This window comes from Rhinoderma darwinii, chromosome 5 (assembly GCF_050947455.1).
Source record: "Rhinoderma darwinii isolate aRhiDar2 chromosome 5, aRhiDar2.hap1, whole genome shotgun sequence".
NCBI classification, from domain to species: domain Eukaryota; kingdom Metazoa; phylum Chordata; class Amphibia; order Anura; family Rhinodermatidae; genus Rhinoderma; species Rhinoderma darwinii.
In genome coordinates this window covers 117,192,448-117,215,214 of record NC_134691.1, presented here as the reverse complement: position 1 = coordinate 117,215,214, position 22,767 = coordinate 117,192,448, and the positions used below count along the sequence as shown (strand labels likewise).

The 22,767-nt window shown below is 42.2% G+C and overlaps 1 protein-coding gene across 3 annotated transcripts in view; it reads right to left on the bottom strand.

Annotated features, from left to right (window-relative positions):
- GNAL (G protein subunit alpha L) overlaps nucleotides 1-22,767 on the bottom strand; it is a 314,748-nt gene that overhangs the window by 172,900 nt on the left and 119,081 nt on the right. For 2 of the 3 annotated variants that reach the window (XM_075826433.1, XM_075826436.1), the window contains exons 2-4: nucleotides 19,940-20,012; nucleotides 18,559-18,613; nucleotides 17,911-18,030 (exon numbers count right to left, since the gene is read on the bottom strand). In XM_075826433.1, the coding sequence (XP_075682548.1) occupies nucleotides 17,911-18,030; nucleotides 18,559-18,613; nucleotides 19,940-20,012 (248 nt within the window). Of the gene's footprint in view, nucleotides 1-17,910; nucleotides 18,031-18,558; nucleotides 18,614-19,939; nucleotides 20,013-20,396; nucleotides 21,100-22,767 lie in introns of those variants that run through there. The other variant, XM_075826435.1, reaches the window with a different exon arrangement.

Genomic DNA, 22,767 nt, shown 5'->3' with positions numbered 1-22,767 from the left:
CGGAGGCTGTACTACTGAGAGATTATGAGGACATCTCCCGATATGATTTTTCTTAGCGGTTGTCATGGAGACCATATCATCATCCATGTCATATGTCCACACATTTATTTACCCTGATCCGAGCCAGATAGGATGTAGATATTAAATGTGAATGGTGGTTTGAATCCGCACAAGGTCTCCAGACACCAGAAGGGAGGAATGTCATCAAAACCTGGCTGTAGTGCTGCGCTTAAGGCCTGTAACTTCTTCATTTCTTCTGCCATAATCAAATTTTCACGGTTTTAAATAAAAAAAAAAAAAAAAAAGTTGAAGTAACTTTTCAGGTATGTTTCTTTACTGGCTATTTTTCTCCCCATCGCATCTGGGGTTTTTTTTTTATTTATTTTTTAAAGTGCACGGTCGTAAATGCGGGTAGTACTGTCAAATGGATCGGTTACAGCGGACGACCAGAGTTCATCCGCAACAGCATATTTGTAGTATCTATCCAACATTTTTGCATGTTCTTCTCCAAGCACAGAGTTTTCAATCGGGGGTGGATTAATTTGTCACAAGTGTGCACCACATTTATAAAGCACGCGTGACATTTTCTACTGCACAAAACGGTCAGCCAGCAAGCACAAGGTCAAACAATGTATACATTGTAGAAAGCTCTTTTGTCACACATGCAACATGTTTGCAATACTTCCGTTATTATGCACTAGATCAGTATACTGTAGGGATTTTGCTCCAAAAGGTTTACACAAGTCTGTCATACATGCTCTAGATGGCGGTGGTTGGTTAATCACAATTAAATTTGGGGGTATGGTGTAGAATTTAATATAAATCCACATATGGACTGGCGTATACATGCACAAAACCACTCACCAGACAAACCAATTAAAGTGGATCTGTCACATATTTGTTGCCCTGTCTGAGGGCAGCTTTTATTATATGGGGCGGACATGCTAATTTCAGTAGTAATGTTCTATAGTTTCCGTGTATTTTGACTTTTACACCTACGGCACACGGTCTGGGCTGCGGAGTCTGAGTATATTCATATATGCAATATGACGCCACCGCTGATGGACACATCCCTATTAGTCTACATTCTGTGTCCAATTTGCGCACGTAGAAAATGCTGCGTTTTTCCTACATTTCTTGTCCGTGTGCGTTGCCTATTGGCATCGGTGTGCTTTGCGTGTGGCATGCATTATTCACATCCATGCAAGCGCTTAATTATGATATATTTGTAAAAATTATTTATCTGCTTTTTAATGTATTTGATGCGTGAAACAGGGACAGGACACGGATGTCGTCTGTGAGCTGTCCGTGGTTTTAATGCATCTATTGACTTCAATGGGCGACTAGATGCGTGAAAACGCACCAATATAGGACATGCAGTGAGTTTCACGCAACAGACACACGCCGCATGAAAAACAACGTGTCAATAGCCCCATTGAATTGCGTTAATTGAGTGATTTCAACGCACAGCACACGGAATGCTCGTCTGAACGAGCCCTTACTGTGCACACGCATGAGTATTACGCTCGTCTCAATGAGCCCTTACTGGGCATAGTGAGAAAAGTGTCAATCATCAGCTGGAGGGAGTGTGAATATATTAATGCACTTGGGCCCAGCGCCAGCAGGGCACCTTGTAAGTATAAAGTCAAAATACACACAAACTATAGAACATTATTAACACTGAAATCAGAGTGTCAGGCACATATTTATACCGCCCTCAGACAGGGCAGCATAAATACGCGACAGATCCGCTTTGAAGCTGGGGTTTTTTGGTGACATATTGAATGCAATATGATCTTGTGCAAGATCACAGCACAACTAACATGAGATCTGCTACTCGCGATATTTGTAAGTAGGGGGAAGGGTAGTCAATTGGTTTTATGCGATTATAAAATCAATCGAAAATTGTTAGGGTTTTATTTTTCCAATTTTTTATGCAAGGGGAATAAAGGCTCATGCACACAGCAGAGGCCTGTACATGGAGCCTGTATGGCAGTGTCGTATACTTCTACATACATACTGGGGCTGGGCAATTATGACCTAAATCAAAATCACGATTAATTGAACATATAACCTCGATTATGATTAATGAACGATTATTTAGGCTACACCCCTTTTTTGTATAGCACGCCCCCTATTTGCATGCTACACCATTGAATGTTTATCCCCTCAGCCTGCTGTAAACTACTGTATATAATATACCCCCTGACACTGCCCCTGCACAGTATATAACCCCCATAGTGCCCCCCACACAGTATAATGCTCCTATAACTGCCCTCCACACAGTATAATGCCCCCATGCCACCCCTGCTATGACCCATACAAAACTGAGCATTAATATGCCTTAGGGGTTATGAACATGGCCATATTAATGCTCATATCCACATTGTTTAATGGTCTATTCACACGGTGCAATTAAATTGCGGCACAATGCTGTGGTTTTGAGGTTTTCCCAAAATAAAAAAAGACACAGGGTTTTGCTGCGATTTCACAGTCATCGTGGCAAACTACAACTTGACGACACTATATGAATAGATCCTAAAACTTGAGGGTTTCATGGCTGCATTACTACTTGAATCTTTTGGTAAAAAAAAATAAAAAAATAAAAATAAAAAAAAAATAAAATCGAGAAAAGAATTGACACGATCGTAATTGCGTTTTTGTTCTGTTTATTTAAAAAAAGAAAAAATACTGCCATTTTTAAATCCAGCAGGGTACATACACACTATAGGGTTGAGAAGGGAGAAACAAACTACAGTTCAGCAGTCATTTTTAGCTGCACTGGAGAATTAAACCAGGACTCTGAACTATGTAGAACAAGTATTACACAACACAGTGCCATGAAGTCAGATTTTAGATGGTACTAGTGTTGCCATAGGCTACAGCACACCTCCGCACCATACTTCATATAAAGCGTACTGGATACAGCTAGTCAATGTATGGTAGTTACATTCGCAGCAATTGCCATGATGTAGGTACGGTGCCCAGCCCTGCAGCAAGAAGATAGAGGAAGAGGAAACGCTGCAGGAAAGGAGGGGGGGCAGAAAGGCAGGAGAGAGCCCAGGAGAGAAATTCTTGGTCAAGTAGAAAGGTTTATCCAGCCAAAGCAAAGACACAGAATGAGAACAATGTGACAAGACAAAGGGCCTGCCCTTGGGAGCTTACAATTTAACTACGAAGAAGGGAAATGTACAGACAGCAGAGGTCTACAAGGTCACATGTAATGGCATTGTGAACTGGTGTGTACAAGTGGTGGCAACAAGCAGCGACACCCTCCCGGAGACTGGCACATTTCACCAGAAGTAACTGCCTTGAGAGATGATATAATGGAGTAACAGCAGCTCGCCTCATTTCTAAACACCACTTCCCAAAGAGCTTCTTCATCTTTCCCAATTATCTTGTTTTTGTTTTTCGAGCAGGTGTGCCTGAATTTTTCGTGGAATTTGAGATCGGTAGGGGGAGAAATGGGAATAGACATGGTTGTTTCTAGTAAACAATACCAGATGTTTAACCCTTGTGAATCCATTATATACACTACACTGGAAGATAATGTGCTAACTAGGAGCTATTTCTGTTTCCATTTACACAAAATGATACATTATTTTGCAGATACTTTGCTTTACCTCTCAATCCCTATTTTTATAGGTTTTCTTCTCCATTCACATCTAAAACTATTTACAAAATAACGTTTTGCGATCGTAATACAGTTCATTTTTGCCAGTGACCGACACAGAATACGTGCACAATCCCAAAAATCACAGGTTGCTCAGGTGATGTCTGGGACCCCAACCGATCACTAGAACAAAAGGTCCCGAACCCGTAATTTCTCCTTACTGCATGATCGCACTGTCTCCATCAGTACCATAGACTTTAAATGGAGAGGCAGGGTGCATGCTGGTCCTTCACTCCATTCAAGCTCCTCCTCACTTTGATTGTGCAGTGAGAAGGAACTCTGGGTTCAGGACCTTCGTTTCAGTGATTGGTGGGGGTCCAAGGGTTGGGGCCCCCAGCGCTCAGACATTCATCAAGTATCCTGTGGAGAAGATGATAAACAAAAATGGTGTGTAGAAAAGGCAGATCCAGCACTCGAATATTTAAAACTTCCAATTTTTATTAGGTCATTTTTAAAAACAGGGATAAAACAAAAATCCCGGGACCACGCTTACGCGTTTCAGACCACTAGGGTCCTTAATCATAGCTTGATGATAAACGTTCATCTTGTGAAGACATTAACAAAATGTGTTTTTACCATAATGCGGTTTTCCATATAAGCAGTTAGAGGATTTCCTAGAACTGCTTCTTTAAAGGACTAAGTTAACATTTCTACAATGGCGTGGAAATGTCGCAAATGGCCCAAAAGCCAGAACAATAGCGACTTTTGGGTAATTTCCCTCGCTCTTGCATCTTTTAAATAAGTAGGTGGAGCTAATCGAAAGGGGGTGTTGGCCACCAGATTTACTATAATTTACGCCAAAAACTGGCGTAAATTATAGTGGAAATTTCATTCAGTGATGGGTGGGCTGCCGAAAATGCAATCAATTTATTAAGAGGCGTGGGTCTCTTGATAAATTTGTTGCATCTTACTCCAGCTTGTTTTTTAATAAGACTAGCGTAGTCTAAATACGTCTCCCCCAAAGGGTAAATTCAGACATTGCAGTTAAAGGCTATGTAAACCTTTGATGGGCATTTTATAAAAAAAAAAAAAAAAAAAACCCCGGTTAGTCTGTGTTTGGTGTAACTTTTTAATAAAAAATTAGTTTTACTTTTTTTTTTTTTTTTAGACACAGCTGCTCTGTATTCTCTATAGCGCTAAATCCTGCTCTCATCAGGTCTGCGGGTTCATAACTTAGATGTGATGGATTACAGTGGATCCTGCATGTCAGAGACACGCAGGACCCGCTGACACTGAACCCATCAGGTCCACGGGACTGACTGAATCAGGTCAAAACGAAAGATACAGCTGCGGTGTATATAGAGAGCAGCTGTATCTCAAAAAGTAAAACAAATTTTTAATGAAGACTAATTATAGAGGTTACACCACACACACTGTGAGACTGGTTGATTTAAAGAAAAAAAAAAAAAGAAAAAGGACGCTCAAACGTGTACATAGCCTTTAAGGTGCGGTTACAACCACATTAAAAAGAAAATACTCATCCGAAAACCGCATGCATTTTAACCACAAGTTGATGCGTTGTTTCGATGGGGATGCACTTTTATATTGCCACTGCATAGAAAGACACATGCTGTTTTCGGATGCGTTTTTAGCAGTGCCCTTGACCACAACGTCTGAGTATACATGATGCAGACGTCAATCATGCCTGACTGGATGAAGACCACATTAACAGGCTAATGAATTAAAGAGTTTAGTGTGCCTGACTAAAACAGGATTGTATTACGGAATATAATGAGACTATGGTGAAATATTGAACAGCCTCCTCTTGTAGATCGGGCCACACACTTCCCCTTTTAGATAGATGGTGCGACACACACACACACACACACACACTAGATGGTGCCCCATGCACACCCCCCCCCCCTAGTAGCTGGTTTCCACACGCACACCCCCCCCCTAGTAGCTGGTTTCCACACGCACACCCCCCCCCCCCCTAGTAGAAGGTGCTGCACACCCCTCGATGTAGAAAGCGCAATTGGTGCTCCCTGTAGGAGTGGATTCCCATCTCTGGCCGAGGATTCCTCTCCTGGAGGACCCCTAAATGTCACTGTCCACATATGGATAGAGACGTCAGGGGCTTCTCCAGAAGCAGAATACCTAGTCAGGGTGTCGCCAACTCCCTGGCCGGGGATTCTGCTACAGAAGGAGTAAGCGGCAGAGCAGGGAGCGGATAGTATCCTAATCTGCCATAATATTCAATTGTATCTGCGTCCTGAGGCAGATACAATTGAATATGGCAGTTGCCAGGACACGTCCCGGACAGTAATTTGCCGGGGCAGGCTGTGTAAATTCGGGACAGTCTCAGCAAGTTTGGGCTTGTTGGCAACTATGCCCGTGCTGTCTGGTGCCCCACCTTCTCTCCTAGCTGCGCCCGGGGGACATGCCCCACCTGTCCCCTCCAGCTACGCCCCTGGGTATGGTTAATGTTTTTTCCTGGCTGAGCCAGTGAGAACGTGATTGTTTAAAATTCAATGTAGTATGCATTACAGAATATATACTGAGGATAGATGTAGAAATAGATTGCAAGCTCCTGCAGTGTAGAACATGAACGTAGCAGTGTCAGGTTATGTTCACACACACAAATTACGGACATAAATCGGGCGTATTAACCCCCGAATTACGTCCGAAATTACAGCTTGAATGCGTTGACAAACATCTGCCCATTGAAAGCAATGGGCTGACGTTTGTCTGTTCACACGAGGCGTATATTTACGAGCCACTGTCAAAAGACGGCGCGTAAATAGACGCCCGCGTCAAAGAAGTGACCTGTCACTTCTTGGGGCGTAATTGGAGCCGTTATTCATTGACTCCAATGAAAAGCAGCGCCAATTACGTCCGTAATGGACGCGGCGTTCAAGCGCCTGCACATGCCGTTACGGCTGAAATTACGGGGATGTTTTCTCCTGAAAACATCACCGTAATTTCAGCCGTTACGGACGCTGTCGTGTGAACATACCCTCAGTGTTTTCACTTTATCCATTTAAATAGTCTACTGCCCTGGCCCCTGAGCGACAGGTTTCATGCTTCAAGAATGGTAATGTTCCCCAGTTATGTTCAGTGTATGATGTAAAATGGGTTTAGAATGACCTAAATTCTCAATTTATGCATGAAAGCATTGGTATAAGTGATATAGTAAGGTTTCCCTGCACAAAAATCGAGTTTTTAAAACCATGTATCATTAATTTACAGCAAATTACGTACTCCTTTAAGCATTTTTGGGGGAATTTTAGCCAAGGAGGAGTATTTTTACACTACTGGAAAAAAATGTAGTGTGACCTCTGCCTGTACACCTGGTGGTTGTGTGCCGCACAGTCAAAAACACACAGCAAAACAGCACGTGTTTTAACCACAAATTAAAGTTTATCAGTGCAGGTTTTGGCCACATGAATGCTATAAATTAAAACCACATTAAAAAATGCGTTTCAACTGTTAAAAAAAAAAAAAAAAAAGGACCAGCCAAAAATTGCTTACAAAAAGAACTTGCAAATCTGCGGTAAAATGGTGATTGCACAGGCACCGTCAAACCGATTTGGTTTAATAAAGCAAAAACAAACTCCAACAATAATATTTTGAGACTGTATTCACGTGCCCTTTTTTTCCCCCTTCAAATTTCACAAAAACGCCGCAAAATGGCACTGTTTTGATTGCAATGTGTGAACACACACTAATAAAACTGCTGGCCCAGGTGTTGGTCATACGTTTCAGATTCTGGTGCCAAGTATCAACAATTCTACAACATCATTGGTACCACGGTTGTACAATAACATCTGATTCTCCTGGCAGCGAAGACTCAACAAGAAGGGGCCACAAGTGACTAAAACTTTGGGAGAATTTTATAAGACTGGCGTTTCATTATCCAGACTTAAACAAACGTATGAGAAAAAAAAAATCGTCGAATTTATTAAAAGGCCCACGCCTCTAAATATGGTGCATATAGATCTAGCCCAGATGTGCGCTAGAATTTGTGTACATTTTTGCCGTACTTAATCAATTTGCAGTCCGTTTGTGGGCGGTAAAAACGCATTCGTTTTTGCAGTCCTGGTTTCGGCCGTGTGGCACAAGTCAGTCAGGTTACCTGAAACATTCGGGGTAAAGTCACATGTAGAAGCCACTACTGACATGCCGTTTCATCACAAAGTGGCGGGTAAAAACTTCGCAGCCAGGTGTTTGCTAGGAGTCTAACAGCGATTTTTTTTATGTTTTAATAGCATTTTAGTTGTCATTGGCCTTTTTTAACATTCCCATTATCAAAGGGATGTCAGTCACCCTATTGAGAAGGGAAATGGTAACGACCAGTTGGTTGTAAATGTATTCATACTTTTCCAGGAGGAATAAGAGTAACCGCACAATGCAGAGTCCTATGAGAAAGATGCTCCAGAATTGTTATTTCAGGGCAAATACAAGTATTTACATGTCAGGAGAGGTGACAGCTCCTCTTTAAATTTTAAAAAGAACCATTTTAAAAAGTTAGGGCTGGGCAATTAATCGAAAAAGAAACCGAAATTCAGTGTAGATAACGGTGGTCATTTTGCGCATTTCGGTTTTTTCCCCAGTTTCAACTGTATCTGCGTCCGAATATACTATTAGATCAGCCTAAGTTGTTTGAAAAGTTAGTGTCTATTTAAGACAGCTCTGCAATTTTTATGTTTTTAAATATTATGTTGCTCCAACGCAAATGTGAAAATAGGCTAAAGTTTATCTTAACAAAATTCAATGTGCAGTTGATCCCCTATTGCTCCCTGATGTCAGCCAACATAGCCTGAAAGGCTGATGTGTTTTTCAAAGTGAAAAGCAGAAAATATCTGCCCCATGATCTTTCTAGCTACAGTCCAAAACCATTTCCATGCATATTTTTGAATAGTCATCTCTTTTTATAAGATTATTTAAGGTTCAGCGCTTTTTCTTAGAAATGAAAACAAGTTACCCTATTCTGTGGCCTGTCAGATACCGCGGACAACTATCAGAATTTGTCCCATTTAAGAGGCAAATCAAGTTAAAAGGAAAAGAAACAAGATACACAAAACTCATAATTCAAAACAATTTTGGTGCCATTTTTATGTAACATCATTTTGTAACTGCATTTTTCTTGGCGTTTTTTTAAATCCTACAAAGAAAAAAAAACAAAAAAAAAAATTGTGCCACCGAAAATGCATCTAAAACGCAGTATGTTATTTGACAGATTTGTTGCAGAAATTTCTGACCATCTACATCTTCATGGGGCTTGAAGAAATCTATGCTCAAATGCATCAAATCTGCCACGTGAGCGTATAGCCCTAAATGCAACTTCACTTTATCATTCCCTAAAGCCTTATTCACACGGACGTGTCCATTTTGCGCGCACAAAAGGTCCGTGTGGCATCAGCATATGGTGAGTGATTTTCACGCAGCCGGCATCATTATGGCACTCTGGTTTTATGTTTACAAACAGATAAGCACGAGGTGCTTTTCGGTTTTTCATTCTTTTTACTGTTGCGCAAATCACGCGCGGCACCCGGAAGTGCTTCCGTGTGTCGAGCCCGATTTGCACGCACCCATTGACTTCAATGGGTGCGTGCTGCGCGAAACACGGGCAAGTATAGGACATGTCGTAAGTTTTACGCAGCGCACATACGCTGCGTCAAAATCACCGACAGTCTGAACAGCCCCATTCACTTACATAGGTCCGTGCGATGCGCGTGAAAACCAAGCGCGTACGTATAACACGTTAGTGTGAATAAGGCCTAAGTCACAGATAAAAAGACCGCTATGGTTTACTGCAAGAACGTTGAATAAAGAGTAAGTACTCCAATAGAAACATCTAGCAGTGTGTTGCAGGGAGATTTGTTTGTTATTTGTCAGCTGTTAATAAAGTTTTGTTTACAAAGAGCACGGGGACATTGATGTAATGTACAGAAAACTGGTTTGAAGCTGGATATATTCCACGAAGAACGCATCGGTCATACCGCCTATATTAATTCCCTGCGTCACGCTCTGCCATAGATAGGCGCACTCATTAACGTGTGCTCAGCCACCTCATGTCAAGTTCAAGCAGCGTAACATACGTAACATTCCTTCCAGGACTCGCACTCTCTCGCTTTCTTTGATCTTAGGTGTGATCTACTTCGCATTAAGAAAAGCTGCACAACTCTTCCTTGTCGGAAGTTAATAAATACCTGCACAGAGAAGTAGGGGACAGTTCTCCTCTATTGACTATATAACAGGTAGAAGTGTCAGTAATAACCACGTTGGTGTTTTCGCAAAGTAAAACACTTGTTCCGACATAAATATATTTGCACTTCTGACATCTGCTCCATTACAATTACCATTCCAATACCAAGAGGAATAAACATTGATATACCATATACAAATATAGTGCCTAAAAGAAGCTCCCTTCCTCCACAAACCCTCAAAATTAGAAATCAGATGGATGAAAAACCTTCTGTTCATAGGAGGTGTTCAGTGACCACTTGCTGCCGGGGTGAGAAGCTCTCCCGCTGCCAGTACAGGATAGAAACATTCATTTATGGTTAGGTAGAACTTTTCTCTTATTTACCCGGACATGGCATGATATAAACATTTTCCTATATTGGTAGATTTTCTTAACTAAAGGGTAATTAATCCTAAAATGCATCTTATGTCTTAGGCTGGGTTCACACGTGGCGGAATTTCACTTAAATTCCGCTGCGGACACTCCGCAGCGTTAATCCGCAGCGGAGCCGTTTCTCCATTGACTTCCACTTCTATTTAGAAGTGTTCCTTTAGACGATGCGTAAAATTCTGCTGCGGAGCATAGGCTGCGGTGAGGAATTTGGTGTCCGCAGCATGCTCTGTCTGTTGCGGAGCAGTGGCGGACTGGTTGCGGACTCATGGCGGAATTTCTCCATTGACTTCAATGGAGATTCTAATTTCCGCAATGAAGTCCGCAGCTGTCATGCACATGTTATGTGTGCTGCGGATGCGTTTTGCTTTTTTAACTTGACATTTCTTCATTCTGGCTGGACCTATGTATTTCTAGGTCTACAGCCAGACTGAGGAAGTCAATGGGGCTCCCGTAATGACGGGAGCATTGCTAGGAGACGTCAGTAAATAGTCACTGTCCAGGGTGCTGAAAGATTTAAGCAATCGGCAGTAACTGTTTCTGCACCCGGGACAGGGACTACCGATCCCAATATACAGCTACCTGTAAAAAAAATTGAAGTTCATACTTACCGAGAACTCCCTGCTTCTGTCTCCAGTCCGGCCTCCCAGGATGACGTTTCAGTCTAAGTGACGGCTGCAGCCAATCACAGGCCAATAACAGGCTGCAGCGGTCACATGGACTGCCGCGTCATCCAGGGAGGTCGGGCTGGATGCCGAAAGAGGGACGCGTCACCAAGACAACGGCCGGTAAGTATGAATTTCTTTGACTTTCACAAGGGAAAGTGCTGTCCCTTCTCTCTATCCTGCACTGATAGGGAGAAGGGAAGTACTTTTACCGCAGTCCGCAGCAGCTAGTCCGCCACGTTGGGGCATGCCCTTACTGTGCAGTTGAATGTAAACCCTGCTGTGAACTATTTTAGGGTGACAAGAGACGGACAGTTTATCCATTGTATGGGAAGGATGTTAACCCCTCTTTTTTAGGGGCTTTGCTTTTGTAAACTTTGCTGTTTAAATCCAGTGTCCCTTAAATCTGGAATAAAATATTACAGTTCTACTTAACATTTTCTTCTCTCCCCAGTTCAATAGCCCTTATAATGTTTCGGTCATGCATCTTTATAGGTACAATGATCTGGTAGGTTTTCTTACATTCTTCGTATAAAAACGACATACTCCGAATATTCAGATTTGCCCAGAATCGTACGTGGGATCAACAATTGATGGTTACAGTATAAAAACATTCAGAATCAGACAGTACTGGTAAATGCTTCATGTGTTGGTGAAGAATTCAATAAATATGAACTTCATATAAGAACTGCTGAAAATATGGTTAATGGTCACCAACCGTCCAAGAACAAACATTTCTACACTATTTAGGATGTAAGAAAGTCACTGAATAACAACCAAGGAACGAAAATTTATACACAGATTTGTTAACTCCCTTAACTTTTAATACAATTTCTTATATAAATATGTAAACGGTTTGATTTCGAGGCTTCGCTAAATCTCGATTTAAAAAATTCTAACTTTAAGAACATAAAAAAAATGTTGTCACTCTTAGGCTATGTTCACACGGAGTATTTTGGGGGAGGAATATCTGCCTCAAAATTCCGTTTGGAACTTTGAAGCAGATATTCCTCTCCCTGCACGCCGATTGTCGCGGCAATTATCGAGCCGTTTTTCGCCCGCGGCCATTGAGCGCCGCGGGCATAAAACAGCGAGAAATACGCTTTCTCCTGCCTCCCATTGAAGTCAATGGGAGGTCAGAGGCGGAAGCGCCCGAAGATAGGGCATGTCGCTTCTTTTTCCCGCGAGGCAGTTTTACTGCTCGCGGGAAAAAGACGCCGACGCCTCCCATTGAAATCAATGGGAGGCGTTCTCGGGCCGTTTTTGCAGAGTTTTGCGACACGGTTTCCGCGTCAAAAAACTCGGCAAAATACCCCGTGTGAACATAGCCTTAATAACAAGCAACATTTCTCCCAGAGGTTAAAAAAATTAATAAAAACAGAAATCATGTATCACTTCATTTAAAAAGAAAGTATATAAACTTTTTGTTAGATATTTTGGAAAGTGTGACACAGAAAATAGACGGAAGCGAGTGAGAGCCGGTAACAAAATCCAATAACTAAAAAAAAGAAAAAAAAAGGACAAAAAAAAATAATTGTTTGTTTTCTGGTTTCACATATTTTTTCTTTTTAGGCAACACAAACTTATTTTTTGGGTCACACATGCAAACATCTTCATGTGTTTGTGTAATATTGGTACAAGATTCACAAAACTGATGAAACCCTGCAAGAAAAAAAATACCTGCTAATTTAAGCGAAAAGACATGGGGGACATATTTGACCTCACAACTGGCAATTAAACGTGCAATGTTTTTCACTATCTGCTAATTGGAGCACAAGGGACCATGTAAATAGTGTGTTATTGGTTACATGTAGGCAACCATCAAAACACAGCGCTCGCCGTACACACTATGGTCGATTTCTATTCCGTCTGGAAGCGGACATTAACGCCTTAAACCAATGATTAGTTTACTAACAATTTTGTTTGTGATGTAACTGACGTACAAAGTACTACTAATATAGTAAGACAAATACAATGTCAAGGAGCCGATTACGAGAATACCTGCTGTTTACAGACTTATTTCTTTTATTTTAATACCAACGAAATACAGATTTTTCTTACGAGAAGACCATGTGTAAAAATGTTTGACTATACAAAATAATAATTAAAAAAAAATTAAAAAGATCTTCTGATCCGGACTATAGTGGATCACATAGCACATTTTTACAAGATAACACTGCAGCCAATTGTCAATGATTATTACGTTTTTTATACCAGCAGGCTAAAGTTGCTGTATACAATGTAATACAAACGCCCTGTGAATATTATAGAGCCATCGTACGGGGAAATTAAAAATATAAAACAAAGTTTTAGAGAAATCGTTTCAAAATTTTGAGAGGTTGTTAAATGGGTATTTTGTAACCGTTACAACCTCCCAGATCATTACCGATAATTCATTAAGATTATTGGTTCTTGAGTTAATAGTTGTTAAAATTCATAGATTTATCACTTCGATTATGAATCACTTCTTTACATATTTTACGTTAGTATTTTTAATCATAACTTATGTCAGTGGCCAGCATTCTTATCTAGCTCCTCATGTGATATTCGAGCTTCATGAACGGAACTAAAACCAGACACCGATTATAAATTAGATTTCCCTTTCACTAGGAACAGGAAAACGATGCTAAACTTTCCAAGTACAGGATCCGTATGCCGGCTTCATTTTCTGAATAACTTGTACTGAAGTGGACAGTGTGATACATCAGAGCCTCCGTGTTACTTTCTAAACATTATATTAAGCCATAAAAATTCTAAGGGAATTCACTTTTGCATTTCAATTTCTGTAATAAAAACTTTCCTGCCTTTTTAAGGATTACATTCATTGTATTTGGAAACACCAAAGAGCAGTCAATCATTTCAGACCACTAAGGCTGGGTTCACACGAGCACATTAACGTCCGTAATGGACGGACGTATTTCGGCCGGAAGTCCCGGACCGAACTCCGTGCAGGGAGCCAGGCTCGTAGCATCATAGTTATGTACGATGCTAGGAGTCCCTGCCTCTCTGCAGGACAACTGTCCCGTACTGTAAGCATATTTTCAGTATGGGACAGTAGTTCCACGGAGTAGCAGGGACTCCTAGCATCGTACATAACTATGATGCTAGGAGCCCGGCTCCCTGCACTGAGTTCGGTCCGGGACTTCCGGCCGAAATACGTCCGCCCATTACGGACGTTAATGTGCTCGTGTGAACCCAGCCTAAATTCTAGCAAGTTCAGCCACTTTAGGATTATTTCTGCAAGTGACAGCTGCCCAGTCTGATACATGTGACCGAAGATCCACTTTTTAGAAACAAGTGCCCAGCACATGATACATTTACAAAACCGGTATCAATGCTTTTTTATTTACAATATGATTTGTGGTGTCTGAGCAATCATTAATGGTGGAGCTCAATGCTGCGAGTTCATATTCCTCACAGACACTGAACTTCCACTTTCCACAACGTACCAGAACATCATTTTGGTTCATTGACCTATCACACTGTGCACACAAAATGCATGATCAAGAATCAGAAGCTCCCAGAGCAGACAGAAGTACAATATGCAGCAATTCAGACTACTTTCCCTAGGAGCGGCCAATGCTAGCAAAGTAAGTGAAGATCGGTGATTACGTAACGTGTCCCCATCACTTGTCCACAGCTACTAGCGCAATGTGCCCTTAATCTGTTAACGCTACTGCACAAAGGGCATAAAACAGATCAATAAATCAGGATTAAAAATGAATGCAGTCAATTCCTGTTAACTTGAACAAAAGTCAATCAGGACTTGGTCAACATAAGAAGGCAGAAAGGGGCCCCATAGTCACCATGACTTAGAAATGCATTTGTATTACAGTAAAACTATTTTAGGAAACCCGACAAGGCCCAATATGTGGTTCTATGTACATTATGGGAAATTGCACTGTCTAACAGGACTCCATTGACTTTGGATTATCTATGTGTATGTAAAAGCTGTACATATCAGGCCAATCTAAGGCCTCATTCACACGGCAGGGTTTCCCGGCCGGGTGCCGGCCGTTCATAAATCGGCCGGCACCCGGCTGCATTAGGAATAATAGACCCCTAATGGGGCTATTCACACGACCGATTTTTTGACGGCCGGGAAAACCGCCCGTCAAAAAATAGGACATGCTCTATTTTCGCCCGGGTACCCGGCCGCCCGGCTCGTGTCCCGAGTGACGGCCGGGTTTTCCGGCTCTTGCGCTCTATCTCCTCCTCCTCACAGCGCAGAGTGCATGTGAGGAGGAGGAGTTGATGCCATTCTGACGAATGGCATCGCTGTACACTGTGTTGCAGGGCCGGGGTGTACAGCAGGTGGAAGGGAGCGCTGCGCTGGCTCCCTTCTCCTGCTTGTTTTAAAAGCGCCCTGGCCGGCGACACCTTTGATGGCGCCGCTAGCAGCTGCTACTGCTGCGGCTGCTACTACTGTAGCGACGCCACTATAGCAGAGCGGGGAGGTATCTCCCCGCTCTGCTATGTGCTAGCCGCACTTTAGCTCCTTGAAGGAGCGGAATCCCCGTGTTTTCGGGGATTCCGCTCCTGGACAGAGCGCTTGATGTCTCTGTCCATATCTGGGCAGTGACATCAGGGGAAACTCCTGAAGCGGAATCCCCGAACACATTGGGATTCCCCTTCAGGAGTTGCCGATGATGTCACTGTCCGGATCTGCCCGACCCGGCACGGATGCATAACTTTATGCAAACCGGCCGGGCAGAATGGCCGATTTTACCGGCCGGCACTCGGGCTCGGACGCGACCCGGTCGTGTGAATCCCGCCTAATACAACATTTCAAGAAACCGATCATACTTAACTATTTTATAAAAAAAGTCAAATACAGTTAATCTTTAAAAAAAAAAGAATATTCAGTGTCAAAGCAGCCATACTTCATAAAAAACACATTAAAATGTATCCATAGGCAAAAAATATATATAAATCAGTATAAATTTCACCTTAACAACACACACTCAAAATACGGCAACAGTGACAAATAAATCAGCCGAATAAACACATAAAACAGAAAAGTTCGCCATAGATGTAACAATTTTACACAGAATATAAGGATGAGGATCGCGACCTCCATTGTAGAACAACAATCCCGTTGCAATCAAATTCCGGTTTTAAAATATTGTGCGCTCATTCATCTTTATACAATATTTTATGGTTATATCGCTGATGTGTACTTGGGGGGGGGGGGGGTTACAATTCAGCGTGAGGAACTCGTCATTAATCTTGAATCAATCACGTGATAACCACAATTATTTGTCACAATGTGAAGGGACATTTTTGGAGGAGTAAGCAATTCACGTTTCAGTTATTGATTGGAATTACAATTGTTCTATGGCAGACATTGGTCAACACTTTAATGGACATAGAATTCTGCAAAGAGACTTCATGGACATAAAACCACATATGGGCAAATAAACAAAAAAAACATAGCATTCAAACTCTCACCATCAATAGTAATAGTTTAGATTGTCAACGTGCCGTCTACATGTTTCCATAATCCATACACAACCTATAAAGAATATCCAAGAAGACTAATAAAACCAAACGCACGTCAAACATGCAAATCACACAAGTCCAACATAACTTTTTGCACCTCATTTTCAATCTTCCAAACATCTTCAGGTTTCAACACAAGAGCCAACTGATTCCGTTATATATTAAGTAACAGAATAATATAGCCCACTATCATGATATACAGGTACAAAATATTACACACAGATTATAAATAACCTAGAACTCTAAGGATGCACATCAATATGCGAAGATCAGGTAAAGACAACTTTTACGGACTGTCATCCTCAGAAAGTGACAACCAATACACTGTAGGTTTACATAAAACCGACACCTATGCAATTAATAATTCTTCCCTATATCCCCTCTCAAGACTTTCACTATTCCCAATAAACAGGTCGGTCCATTCATATGGCTCAGCACTGCAGAGATGACTAACAGAGCAAAGCCTTTAAAGAGGTGTAGATAAATCAGGAGCCAGTTAGAGCACTCTGGGAGAATATTACAATGTGTAGTGAGCGGTCCGACGTTAAAAACTTTCATCGATTTTATTTTAACATTTTTTAAAAAAAAATGTCAGGTGCCAGTAGACAATTCCTAGCTACCTGGCCCCTGGGATTTTTCAGCCCTGTTCCGTGGATAAAATAATTCACAATCTCTTTAAAACAAACCATTTACTGTAGTATAAAGATAAAATTGTTCCTTTGTGAATAAGCAAAGCTCGTATAGTCAAATGGTGATGTATCACAGCGATCAATACAAGTTACGTAACACATGGAATATGGTGTAACATTACTCACAGAGCAGAAAGGACTACTCCATAACTTACTGTTGGAACTAGAAGACCCCAGCAACCCCCCCATTCAACAGCAGCTATAGAATCTTTACCATACCAAGCCAAAATATATCTACACTAGGATATTCACAGATGTAGAATAGAATTTTACTAAAAATAAAAAAAAAGTTTTCCATAGTTTATGAGTTCACCTACGGTCTTGTACACACTTTCCATATTTTACATAGATCAATATCTACAATAAGATACAGGCACCAAACAAAGCGAAACTTGGAGTACCAGACTAAGCAAATTCACCGGCTTCCAATGCCATAAAACGGTCTGGTTAGGACTGCGGGACATTCATTTACTATATAATAAATGCAGAACATTAAGAACACATTTATGACAAATGGGTCTTCTAAGAAAATATACTATGGACTGTGGGGTACAACAGACCTAAAGTCAAAACCAGGTAGCCAATGAGCCTAGAAATTGACCACGGACACCTAACTTTTTTGGGGTTATTGATAAACTATAGTAGTGGCCGGCTCCAATGTTACCCATTAGTGATCACGTATGCTCAAACTATTGTACCAGACTTACACAACCTCAACAAGAATATCCAATCCAAATTGTATTAATCCCAACATAGATGAGATCCTACAGCCAGATCAATAGAGAACATGAACCAGTCTCTTACCTGTGTATAGTCAAAGTCCGACAGCGGCGCTATACTCTTGATGTAATCAATTCGGAACTGGTTTTCCGGGTTAGCCAGTGGAACTGGGGGTATTAATGTGCTCATTGCAGATACTATTGTCTGTGGGGTAATAAAACATGTTACTTTGGCTTTAAGATCACAAACGTACAATAATTAAAGTAAAATATGGTTCATGTACTGGTAGTTTACGAGCATAGAAATGTTACAGGTGCTTCCTGTACTCATGGTCACAGCGATTTAACATATGTTACCTCAACACACACTTCCTATGGTCAACTCTCGGGATTCCAGGGGCTCGTGAAAAGTACCGTAGCCAGTGCCAGCTCGGATATATATAACTAACACTGAGGAATGAGGACTATTTCTCTGTGAATTGTGGAACTAGATAAACATACAGTGTCATATACAGTAAACGTTTGTCAAGCTATATGTACCAAATAACCTCACCAACAGGACCCTTAACAAGCTTCATTACCAAAGTATAACCCAACAAGCAATGAAAAAGGCTGAAAGGGAACCTGCCACTAAATTGTAGGACACTAAACCACCAGCATGTGGTTATAATCCCAGGGAATCGAAAGAATATTAAAAAAAAACATTACAAATCATGACCGCAACACGACTTACCACAATGGCATCTTTAACATTTTTCCGAATGTCCTGAATTTTCTGTTTCTTTTCTCTGTATTAGAGATAAGACACGATTACATTTCACAAAATGATACAAGACAAATTATATTTCAGTTATACGACTTAGGCTTCGTTCACATCTGCGTTGGGGTCCCGTTCGGACGGTCCATCTGAGGTTTCTGTCAGAACGGGACCCTGAGCAGACACGTTCCGTTTCCATCACCATTGTTTTCAATGGTGACGGATCCGGTGCCCATGGTTCCCGTTTGTGTCTGTTGTGCACCGGACCAGTCGTTTTGCCGGAAGCAATAGCGTAGTCGACTGTGGTCGGTGTCAGTTTGTGTCTGCTCAGGGTCCCGTTCTGACGGAAACCTCCGACGGAACGTCAGAACGGGACCCCAACGCAGATGTGAACGAAGCCTTATAAAACATTTTCTTCAGAAAATGCAACATGTATATATAAAACATCTCAGAAGAAATAGAAGCCAATTTTTTAAGCGCGTGTCATACAGTATATACTCCATTTTCAACATCTGGATTATGACACTTCCCACCACAGACACTTGTTACACATGAGACTTTTTTAGAACAAAGTCTATGTACAAAACCCATGACACCAGTTCCAATTTTGTTTGTCTGCTCACCGATGACTTGCAGCTTCAAGCGCCAGGCAATGTTTGTTGCCCCTTATGAAGGACAAAGTATGATGGAGTGCTGCAGTCCTGGCAACTTCTGAGACATTGCCCGTACCATAAGGAAGGTGGCAGCTATTCCGTATTACAATGAGAACTCTAGACTTACAGCTAATGCTGCCAGGCTCCAATACCCTAATGCCAAGTAAGAAATAGCAATTGTGCCTAGTCATCATTGGTACAAATGAAGAAACATGGCTCCAAATTAGCAATAATAACGGTTATAACAATATAACGGCCTATAGGTACTTCCCAGGTGAACACCGCCACCATAATAATCCTATATATACAGTGCAGGGTCGCGTGTCTGCACTGTGTATCACCAGAACTTATCCATAGGACATTTCTCAGATTTTACATCTTTAAATAGTAAGGGGGGCAAAAGCGCCACCTCCTCAGCTGTTAATATCGCTGCCTCCCTTCTGCACAGAATTGAGAGATTTGCTGCTATGTAAAAGTATAGTCGCCATGTTGTTGCTACACAAGGGCCTGTCAAACGCTGCAGTAGCAACAGCGGAATATACAGTAGAGCAGCCTGCGGTGTAGGAAACACACGGCCGGGCATGCACAATGGAAGCGTTACAGGCTTTTACTGCAGCTTGTTTAACTACCCCAATAAATGGTATAACTGAGCCGGGGTACACATCGCACCCCACCAGACACAACACATCACGCAGCATCCTTACTCTGAATTAAAGCCATTGACATGGAGGATCCTCATCTGCTTGACAATCGTGCTTTTTCCTGACTCACCAGCACCTGCCAAAACAGAAATAGACATTAAGGTACGGTCTTCACGGAATAACGTCAGTCCATTACCAGAGCTTAGAGGCCCTGGTGCTTTTCACAGCTATAAATATATATATTGACATTTAATAGGTAGAAGTGCCCCCTATCCCACACCCAGAACATGAGGGCCATTATCAGAGACTGAAACACCGCCATAAAATAGTCCTGTCTCGTAATGATACATATACACATCCATACAGTATATATACACCCATGTGCTGGGGCCAGCGGAGCAGCCCATGTGTCTGCCAGCCTCACACACACCCTGTGTGCCCCCAGTGCTCTGCAGCAAGCTGCCCGCAGCAGTGATGGCTCTGACAGGCCTGGCCCCCGTCATGACGTCCCCGCGCTTACCGAGCAGCAGCAGCCGGTGTGTGGCTTTATAGGCCAGCCTCTCCTTCTGCAGCTGCTTCTCGATCTTCTTGTTGGCCTCTCGCTGCGCCTTCTCATCTATGCGCTGATCCTCCGTCTTGCTGTTGCCCAAACACCCCATGTCTCGTTGGTATAGAGCCGTAATACGACGAGGACGTGTTGTGATCCTGCGGATGTCGGTCAAATGATCATATAATAAAAGGCGCAGCACGGCAGCCTCCCCTCGATCTCTAGGTTATATTCCTGCGACGGGAAGACCGCCGCTAAAAATAGTCCCGGTGCCTCTCTCTGATCAGTCAGTTTGGTGGTGTCTCTCCCTCTCTGTGCTGTGTTGCTCCCCTGCTCTCCCCTCCCTGGCTCCTCTCCTCCAGGTGTCAGCAGTGCCGGGGACACATCACGTCGCAGAGGAGAATAGCTATGAAGGGAAGGAGTATAAAAGAGGGGAGTCTATAAATAACACAAAGAGGGAGAGAGAGTGAGAGGGGGAGAGAGCGAAGAGCTCCTCCTGGAAACCAGCCTAATGCCGCTCTCCCTCCCCTCATACACAATCCTTATATTTCTCCGCAAATTTCTGGCTATTTTTGTCTCTCCGGCTCAGTGCTGCCTCCTTCGGCAAGACGAGGAACTGCAGCCAGAGGAGGACACTCCCCCTGAGCATGCACATGTACACATGCAGCCCCCACTCCTCTTCCTACAGACACATCCCAGCCCCTCATAGAAGGATGCGCCGTGTACTGTATATGCAGCGCATAGTGCATGCTGGGCTTCCCTAGTCTTCCTCCCCATCTACTGGCCGCCGCCGCCGCCGCTTCCTCCTCCTCCTCCTCTGCAGTAACCCTTGCTATACAGGCCTGCTCTGCGCCTACTTCCTAGTTGTGCATTGTGGATCGCACAGAAGCGACATCTAGTGGTCGTTTCCTGGCCCTGCCGTTCTGCTAATATAAGTCGGCCAGCTCTATGCCGTTCAGAACATGCACTGAGATGTTCCTTCATGGTGGATATTGAATAGTGAATATAGCAGCTGCTTATAATAGGACAAAATTAAAACAAACAAAAACTGACATAACCTTGATTTATATAGAACCAAAATATTCTGAAGCAGATCACAGATTAAAATGAAGAGAAAGGAGGCTATTATCTAAGGCCGGGTTAATATATTGCGAATTCGGTTGTGAATTTTGCACTGAATTTCCACAACAAAGTACAGTACAATGTAATGGATGGGGTTTTTCTGTTGCAGAAATGCGGCAGATTATCAGGGCAGATTCCATTTATTGCAATGAGTAAAATACGAAACCATAATCTGCATGTAACACATGCCAAATTAATTACGGATTTTGGTGTGGATTTGTAGGCTGGTTTAACTGCGTAATATTTAAGAGAGCTGCAGACCCAGAGGACATGGGTAACAGTACAGTCATAGTATGGGGAATATAAGTAAAGCTGTATGAACCTCCAAGCACCCAGACTGTATCTGTGCCAATACATATCTAAGGCCCTGTTCACATCACGTTTTGAGTCCATGTTTAGTTTATACGTCCAACATATAGAATTCCTTTTGCATATTTTACCCATTGACTAAAATGTAAAAAGAAAAACGCATACATTTGTGTTGGGAGACAGAATAGCGTTTTAAACTACATCAGTCTGTCCTCCAAAAAAAAGTGCATGCCGACGTAAAGGTACAGTATTTGAAGAAAAAAACAATTTACACCAAGACACAGAATTTGAAGAAAAAAGAAAACAAATGCATTACAAAGACTAGAATATAAAAAAAAATTTTTTGTACACTTTTTATAAAAAAAACAACCACATTTTTAAACCGTATGGTCCAAAAGAGGACATGAACTGAGCTAAAGGCCATGTTTACACGGGTTGAGTGCAAAATTTGCAGCAAAGTACAGTACAACGCAAGCAAAACCCTATTCACAAGCTGCAGAAAAGAAAAAAAACAACAGAAATTGCTATAGATCCCTTCTGGATGCACGGCGAAATTAGCCTAATTTTTGGGGATAAAACGCACAAAGAAAACACGGTGAAAAACCGACACCAAAAACTCAAGCAAACGCTGTCTGTGAATCCAGTCTAAGGCTATGGTCACACAGGGCGTATACACTGCGTGAAAGCACACAGCGTATTTGCCCCGTGCACCGCAGCAAAAAAAAACAAAAACGCAACATCTGCTACGTGTTGCGGGTTTTACATCCCCATTTAATTCAATGGGGAAATCCCACAACACATAAGCAGCGATTACGGAAATACAACAGACATGCGGATTACAAAACCGCATCGCGGGTCAATTTCTGAGCGTTTTTTCCACTCGGCATTTACGCAGCGTGTGGATGAGATTTGT